The sequence below is a fragment of the Barbus barbus genome (genome assembly GCF_936440315.1).
Source record: "Barbus barbus genome assembly, chromosome: 23".
Classification (NCBI taxonomy): Eukaryota; Metazoa; Chordata; class Actinopteri; order Cypriniformes; family Cyprinidae; genus Barbus; species Barbus barbus.
In genome coordinates this window covers 21,359,748-21,369,335 of record NC_136751.1, presented here as the reverse complement: position 1 = coordinate 21,369,335, position 9,588 = coordinate 21,359,748, and the positions used below count along the sequence as shown (strand labels likewise).

Here is a 9,588-nt window from a genome sequence, read left to right as displayed (position 1 = left end):
TACAGAAGAAATAATGGGCTGCGGTCAGCAGATGAACATCATTATGCTGTTAAAGCCAAGAAAATTAAACAACATACTTAATAAGAGAAAAGAATATCGATAAAAGCTGGAACTGAACAGACAGGTTTTTTTCATATTCAATCTTTTGAATATCAAAAAGATTATATTCTGCTTTTTTCTCCACCACCAATTTGATTTCTGCCTGTTTCTTCACATCTTGTATGTAAATACTCACATCAAGAGGACTAATCATGCAGGAAAATGTGAGCTCCAGAATGGACACCCCCACCAACATCTCCCTGGTGGGTTCTGGGGATGCTGTGTCCGAGTCCCTGGAGTATAAGACGGTATCTGTGTTCCTGGTGCTGGTGGTGTGTGGCGTGGGAATAGTGGGAAACATCATGGTCGTGCTGGTGGTTCTTACCACACGCCACATGCGTACACCCACCAACTGCTATCTGGTGAGCTTGGCTGTGGCAGATCTGATGGTCCTGGTGGCCGCGGGTCTGCCGAATATCTCAGAGAGCTTGACGGCCACCTGGGTGTATGGGCATGCTGGGTGCCTGGGCATCACCTACTTTCAGTACCTTGGTATTAATGCATCCTCCTGTTCGATTACAGCCTTCACTGTGGAGAGGTAAGACTTAAAATGAAGTAACATAAAACTAAAATTAAATGGCTCAGAGCTGGATTCAAAGTCTGTAAGAAGACTGTGATAGTTATGTAATATGAAAATAAGTAAAATTTTATGAAGATAATAAGATAAATGCTCTAAAAATGAATATTGGTAGTCTTTGTGGCTCATTATATTAGGTATACAAAAAAATTGACATGATAATACATTTTTTTGTTTTGCCATGGAGGATTTCAGCGATTTAAATATAAGTTCAAGTTTATTTGTATAGCACTTTTTACGATACAAATCATTGCAAAGCAATATTGCAGTATAATATATTTATATATTGCAGAACCTTAATATATTTAACTTATGACAAAATCTGGCAATTCTGTATGTTGTCTGAGCGTTGGCATCCTCTGAGGTCCTCTGAGGGGTTGGCATTATCTTTTCTCAGGTGTTCGGTCATCTCAGATCATTTAAGGGTTGGATCCGGACTGAAGCTTCTGTAATTCCTAGTTACCATGGGACGTTAATCCTGTGACAGAAACAGAGAAACAAATAGAGACATAATTAGCGTAGCTGCTGTTCCATCTAAGCAAAAATGATTTGTTCAACCCAAGCTAAATAATAATAATAATGTACATTTGATCAGATATAACTGCATTACAAGATTATAAGATGCATTATGTGAATGCTTGGCTAAAGAGATGTGTCTTTAATCTAGATTTAAACAGAGAGAGTGTGTCTGAACCCCGAACGTTATCAGGAAGGCTATTCCAGAGTTTGGGAGCCAAATGTGAAAAAGCTCTACCTCCTTTAGTGGACTTTGCTATCCTAGCAAATATCAATATTTAACCCTCTGGTGGTCTGAATTTTATAAAGGTTTTACTTCATTGGAATGGTATGAAACTTTGTGAGTTTTGTGGCACTTGCTATATAAATACAAAAAAGGCTAAATACACAGTCTTAAAAATGAATCATACTTATGATCTTTGAAGTAAAAAAAAGAAGGAAATAAATGAAAAATACAGAAATACAGAGCAAATATTTAGGGTACAATCTACGCACAGATTGTATAATAATAATATAATATAAGCACAATAAAGTAGTCTTTGATAATGTCTATATATATATATATATATATATATATTCACAAATGTTAAAGCTAATATAAGTAAGTATAACCGAAAATACTCTTATAAACAACTAGAGAATACACAACCCTATTATATTTAGGCTTATACATGCATCTAGTGGTATTACATATGACATTCTTTATTTTTCCTACCAGATGGCTCCAATCAAAAAACCTTTGCTTTATTTGCATTACGTTTTGTTCCTAATATTTGTATTATTTTATATATAAGTAAATAATGCATAGAGAGAGTCATGCAGTCATTTGAAGAGAGTTTGTCTAGTACCATTAAATCCCTTCAAAACACAAAATATTAAAGAGGAAATATTACTTTAACAAATTTGTTATGTTTGACGAGAATCACAAGTGTGACTCCTAAGTGAGAAATACTTTAAATAAATATATTAAATGTATTTCAGTAAATAATAAACTTAATTATTTTCTCTTGGTTCCAGATACATCGCTATATGTCACCCAATGAGGGCTCAAACGGTCTGTACAGTATCCCGAGCCAAACGCATCATCGCCGGGGTGTGGGCTTTCACCTGTGTATACTGTATGCTCTGGCTGTTCCTGGTGGACATCCAGGTGAACCCTGATGGGCGTATTCAGTGCGGCTACCGCGTCTCTCGAGACCTCTACCTGCCCATCTACCTGATCGACTTTACCATCTTCTACGTGATCCCGCTGCTCCTTGCCATCGCTCTTTATGGTCTCATCGCCCGAATCCTTTACCTGAATCCTCTGCCCCACCCACCAGACTCAGGTACCTTTATTGCCCCCACTCTCAGGAGGAGCTGCAAAGAACCAGCGGATGCTGGAAAAGCAGGTCGTCAGGGACGCCCAAAGAGCACGCTTTCTTCCCGGAAACAGGTGCGTGTGTGTGTGTGCAAAAGTTTCCACATTAATTCCACATTTTGATATCCACTGAGATTACAGTTGAGGGCAAATGAGGGGCAGTTCTTCCCTCCTGTACCGGGCCTTATGATTATTATCTCACATTTGTTTTTCGAAAGGTCAGTTCTATTTTTTATGAGAATAATGTTTCACTCTACTAAATGTCAGTTTGTGAGGAGAAGAATGTGTCGATATTTTTCTGGTGGAGATTAAAATAGTGGCCTATTTAAAGTAACTGACACATTTAATTGGCAATATTTAGATAATGAAGTCAATCTTTTATTTAATATTATATTTTACTTGGTTGCATCTTAATTTGTAAAAGCCAAGTGCCTAGAATTTTGCATAAAAATGAGAAAAGATACAGTAATTGATACCTAGCTGCCTTTAGTGGCAGTCGTAGAACTTAACAACAGCAACAACTAACACAGCGCTAACCTTGGTGTCTGATTTGTGAACAAATGACTCCTAGTCACCGATTCTTTTTGATGATTCAGTCAAAAGAAGCAAAGAGCTTCGAATCTGCTTGCGAGTCACTCAATCAGAAGCCACATTCATTTTTTGGCTATGTCTGATTCTAAATGACTATTACCTTTCTATTTATTGACTTGCTGTCTATATGACAATGCTTAATTAAAGATGCAGATTTTTGTGTAGTGAATGAGGTCTAATTGTACTTTAGGATAAGAAAAAATCTGTTTGGTTGACATTTTGGAACCGTTACCAAAACCTTGTACTGATAGCATCAAAATGGAAGTAATTTATACTAAATGTTTTCTAAATGTGTCATTTTTGGTTTGGAGTTCTGTATAAAACACAATAATATCTCTGCAAACCTTCATTTGTGCAAATAAACACATATATGGATGCAGACCAAATCTGAGCTCATCATTTATTATGTGAAAGTGTACCTAATGGTAGAATATCATCATAAAGCAGGATCAGGTTCTATCTCATCAGAAGAGAGGCATTAAGGGGCCATCAGGGTACTGTTTGGGTCTACATTACCGTCACTACATCAGCCACAGCTGTGTTGTGACTCTGGAATAATAGACTCTGTGATAGATCATAGACATTAGAGATATGATGCAGGAGAAAACAAAATGCATGAAGTCATGCAAAGGCCGAGAATTTCAGAAGATTTTTGCCCTGAATGAAAATGAATATGCACAGTCACACAGTTAACAGTGACTGCTGAGAAATATATATATATATATATATATATATACGTACATACAGTATCTCACAGAAGTGAGTACACCCCTCACATTTTTGTAAATATTTTATTATATCTTTTCATGTGACAACACTGAAGAAATGACATTTTGCTACAATGTAAAGTAGTGAGTGTACAGCTTGGATAATAACAGTGTAAATTTGCTGTCCCCTCAAAATAACTCAACACACAGCCATTAATGTCTAAACCGCTGACCACAAAAGTGAGTACACCCAGTAAAAATGTCCAAATTGGGCCCAAAGTGTCAATATTTTGTGTGGCCACCATTATTTTCCAGCACTGCCTTAACCCTCTTGGGCATGGAGTTCACCAGAGCTTCACAGATTGCCACTGGAGTCCTCTTCCACTCCTCCATGATGACATCACAGAGCTGGTGGATGTTAGAGACTTTGCACTCCTCCACCTTCCGTTTGCTTGTTTTCAGAAAGCTGTTTGCAGGCTTTCTTGTGCATCATCTTTAAAAGAGGCTTCCTTCTGGGACGACAGCCATGCAGACCAATTTGATGCAGTGTGCAGCATATGGTCTGAGCACTGACAGGCTGACCCCCACCCCTTCATCCTCTGCAGCAATGCTGGCAGCACTCATATGTCTATTTCCCAAACACAACCTCTGGATATGGCGCTGAGCACGTGCACTCAACTTCTTTGGTTGACCATGGTGAGGCCTGTTCTGAGTGGAACCTATCCTGTTAAACCGCTGTATGGTCTTGGCCACCGTGCTGTAGCTCAGTTTCAGGGTCTTGGCAATCTTCTTATAGCCTACGCAATCATGTAGAGCAACAATTCTTTTTTTCAAATCCTCAGAGAGTTCTTTGCCATGAGGTGCCATGATGAACTTCCAGTGACCAGTATGAGAGCGTGAGAGCGATAACACCAAATTTAACACGCCTGCTCCCCATTTACACCTGAGACCTTGTAACACTAACGAGTCACATGACACCAGGGATAGAAAATAGCTAATTGGGCCCAATTTGGACATTTTCACTTAGGGGTGTACTCACTTTTGTCGCCAACGGTTTATACATTAATGGCTGTGTTGAGTTAATTTGAGGGGACAGCAAATTTAAACTGTTATACAAGCTGTACACTCACTACTTTACATTAGTAAAGTGTCATTTCTTCAGTGTTGTCACATGAAAAGATATAATAAAATATTTAAACATTGATGGGTGTACTCACTTCTGTGAGATACTGTGTATACAGTTGACTACCCAGGTATTTTAGTATCACTATGATACTTTTATATTTTATTTTCTTAAAATATTTTTATATTTTATATTTTTGTATTGAGTTTTTAGTGTTATATTTTCCATTTTTATTTAAATTTTAGTCAAAATTGTAATTTTGCTTTTGTCATTTTTATCATTTTGTCTATATAGTTTGTCTATATAACTCTATAGTTATATAAATTAAAAATAACTAAAATAAAATAGATAAACTAAAATAAATATTAATTTTTTTATTTTATTTCACTTAAGTTAACATTTATTTAATTTCATGTAATACATTTTGTACGGTTTTAGTTTTAGTTAATTATAATAACCCTGACAGATAAACTTATACTTTTAGTTCTGAGACTTTAACGATAGCTCAGTGATATTGATCTAATGAACGTAATGATTGATTCAGAGTGTCAACCAGATAAGAATGGATAATATCATGCAGTTCAGACCATTCACTGACCTTACGTGCACGTGTCCCTGCGTTTACCACGAGTGCACTTATGTGTGTGCGGAGATGCTCGCGTTCGCCTCAGATCAAAATCTTGAAGATTCAAGTGTGCCCCACCTGAGCGGAACATTTGCATAATATGATTTGTGATGTTCACTCAAGTATGCTTAATGCTCCTGGAGATTATGCTCTTTGAGGTTATAAGAGTGGCTCGCTTTCTTCCACTTTTGTACCTCGGCTACGGCGCACCTCTAGCTCTTTGATCACTTCATCTGCAAATTTCATAAAGTTCAATACGATTCAAGAAGCCTGTGCCACCACGGTGGTTGAGTGAAGTTATCTCTCCTATGAATCTGATAAAGTCATCACTACAGTAGAGGCTCCCCTTTATTTAACCTAATCATGAGTAGCAGCCGGCTTTGTTTGTGCTGTGTTAAGACCTTGTTTTCCATTGATAAGCAATCACAATAACCAGATATTTCAAATGCATATTCAAATTGTCACTGCCAGTCATGCAGTCATTATCTCCTGCTTTGTTAATTAAAGGAGCTCCTCCCAGCCTCACACGGCTTCAATTAGATGCTTTGTTGTGCAGACAATTTTGTCATTATTATTGAAGGTCTCCGTCACCGGTTGTCTATCTCTAGCGTGAGACAATGAATACGCTCGAACCCCACAGGAGTCCCTGTAAATGTTAATGGGATGAATTTTAGTATGTATTTGTCGCTTGAAATGAGCGAGGACACACTAGGGAGGACTGCTTTGTTTTCTTTGACAGACAAAACATGGTGTGGATATATTCCACCCTTCTCACAGGGGTTCAGCAGTGTTTGCCTGTTAACCGCCACTGGGAAGGCAAAGATGATATTTGACTGATGTTTGATGGAAGATGTTTGAGCACGTCTCGTCTTGTTGTCTCTCTCTCTGTCATTCTCTCTACCACTCCCTCTGTTTGCATGCCATGGACTTCTACATTTGTTTTAATGTAACAATAATGTAAAATGCAATTGTTTCTTTCAGATTCAGACAAGGATGAGTTTTAATTTAATTCAAAGCACTCAGTCTAAGCCTGTTTGTGTATTTTTTCTAAATAATACCTCTAATTACATGTGCTTTAACAAAAAAACACACAAGTGCTGCATTGTCAGTACACATTATTTTCATTGATCGTGTGTTTTTATGCCTTGAAAACATAAATATTTTTATTGATTTATTTTTTGTGGTGTATTGAACACACAAAACTTTTAATATAAGCATCGAGCTAACATAGATGATGTTTCCTCAAAATTGTTAAAGGGACTTATGATGGTTTTGAACACATACATTTTAAAGAGTTGATAATTATTACTAAAACACAGTAAGCCACAGTTTTCCAGTAGACATGTTTTCATGAATTTATAGTTACATTATAGCTAATTTATGCTATTAGACCTATATTTAAATCTAAATCCTAATAAATTATTTGCTTGTTTAATTATTTAAAAAAAGCAGTCATTACTCCAGTCTTCAATGTCACATGATCCTTCAGAAATCATTTTATTATACTGTTTTCAGTTTTCTTTAGCGAATGGAAAGTAAAAACAAAAAACAGCATTTATTTGAAATAGAAATATTTTGTAACATTATAATTTTTTACTTTTGAACATTAGTGTGAACAGAATAGACTAAAAATAAACAATATAATTACTTAAGCGCTGCTATCATCCTTCTCTTTCTGCACAAGAAAATAAAGTTTTTTTCATCTGTCACTGTTTGAAAATGCTCACAGCCTGTCAAAAGTCTGGATTTTATGTTGTTATAACAACATTGTGACTTGTTAAAAGAAAATATTCAAGATTCATATCGCTAAAAGAAAACATTCAAAAGACAAAGGTTAAACTGGCATATGAACATCTGTTCATACTGTTAACAAAGTCCTGTTAATGGCATGAAAACAACTGGTTAAAAAATAGTACAATATGTGACCATGACGAACATGCTTGCTGTCATTGTTAGAAATACTTAAAAGGAGGTTTTTTGAATACATGTGGAAGTTTTATGGAAGCGATCAGAAGATACTAAGAATGCTTTGAACCTAAGTCCATTGCTGCATATGTAATTATATATGTAAATCCTCAAAGAGCCACTTTTATCATTTCTCACCTCTTTAGGTCACTAAGATGCTCGCAGTGGTGGTTGTGCTCTTCGCCCTGCTTTGGATGCCATACAGGACCCTTGTTCTCATTAACTCCTTCGTGAGCACGCCATACCTGGATGCCTGGTTCCTGCTCTTCTGCAGGACCTGCATTTACGCCAACAGCGCAATCAACCCTGTCGTTTACAACCTGATGTCCCAGAAGTTTCGCTCGGCCTTCCGTGGGCTGTACCGCTGCCATAGAGAAGACGTGCACCAGCGGACACTCTCCATGCTCCAGAGCGGATACAGCCTTGGAAGGGACCCCCGAATTTGCAGCAACACCAACGGCACACCTAAGAAAATCGGTTCAGTCACTCCTGAGCAGAAAAAAAACAAAGGCATGGAGAACAACAAGGAAAATATAGACAAGCTAATTAGTGATGGCGTAAAAAATGAGATTGAGCCAAGCATCAAGAAAAACGCAGTTGAAAGCTGCAACATAGACGAATTGAAAAGCTCAGTTGACAAAGAGATGCCTATAGTGGAGAACATAGACATGAGCAAGATTAATGATAATGGGAAAATAATGGAGGAAAGTGATAATACTGCTCAGGATATTATCGCTGACATGAGCAACACAGAGCAGACACAGCTAGCCGCCGAAGTATTCAAATCTACTGTGGGGGAAGCCAAACAGAACGACACAGAGTTAAACCACAGCATTGTATAGATCACTCCACTACATACTGTGTATATATTTCATTGAAGTGGCAGGGTTGATCGGTGGAGCCTGGTTGTTCATTTTAAAGCCAGGTCTTGGAATTCAAAACTTGTATTTACTGGCATCATCCTCACTCTTCAGTGGAGGTGGCAAGACTGGAGCCACTCTCTCCTCATAATTTACAAGTGGAACCATTTGGCTGTCAGCACCAGCATCACATGCCTCCTAGTGCTAGAGCTTCAGCTAGGGCTGACTGATTTGTTACAAAATATATAATTTTGAAGAAACATTTAACATCTCATATTGCTGCTGCTTAAAAATATAGACACTGAAAATGCACCCATGAGTCTTGAGGGCTGAAATAACCTACACAACCTTTCAAATCTGAACTAATTTTAAAACGGGCATCATACACTTGCCGACTTTGTAAAGGGTTACTGAGGAAAAACTAGATATCATACACTGAACAACTGAGGATCACAAACCACCAGACTTTCAAGACATTTTGAAAAGAACATGCAGAAACATATGCCTCATAGGAGATGCATGACAAATGAATGGAATGTGTGCTCTAAAATCAACTCAAAATATCAAACGTTTGACATCCTTCGACAGAACTATTGCTAACTTTTCCGGACTTCAAGTCATTGCAAAAATCTGGGGAAAACATAATGTAGTGTATTCCAATAAGTTCAAACTGGGCTTTTCCTTAAAGGGAAAGTTCACTCGCCACCATGCTGTTCCAAACCTGTATGACTTTCTTACTTATGCGGAACACAAAAGAAGATATTTTGAAGAATGTTTGCTTCCAACGCTATCTCATGACCAATTTGTATGTATTTTAGGAGGTGGCTAATTCGGACAAATTCATACGACTTTACTTGTACGATTTTGTTCGATTTGTCTACACCCCAGTGACGGGTAGGTTTAGGGGCAGGGTTAGGTGTAGGTCATTCTTACAGATTCATACGATTTGTGCAACTCGTAAGATACATATTATTTAGCAAAATAGTGACATCGTACGAATTCGCCACCTCGTAAAATATGTACAAAGTCTTATTCCATACAGTGAAAGTCAATGGGGTCCAAATCAAGATTAGACCCAGCTGAATTTCATAGTATACTAGGGGAAAAAACAAATCTGCTTCCAATATAAATAATTACTGTTAAAATGGAAATTCATCCTATCGAC

General features: G+C 37.4%; 1 protein-coding gene across 1 annotated transcript; it reads left to right on the top strand.

Moving 5' to 3' along the window:
- Positions 1-251: 251 nt before the first annotated feature.
- Positions 252-8,405, top strand: LOC306843020 (thyrotropin-releasing hormone receptor-like; the record flags this gene model as incomplete). Its single annotated transcript, XM_079374261.1, has 3 exons — positions 252-637; positions 2,210-2,627; positions 7,710-8,405. 3 exons carry the CDS (start codon positions 252-254, stop codon positions 8,403-8,405), a joined length of 1,500 nt encoding a protein of 499 aa, XP_079230387.1.
- Between the last annotated feature and the right edge of the window lie 1,183 nt (positions 8,406-9,588).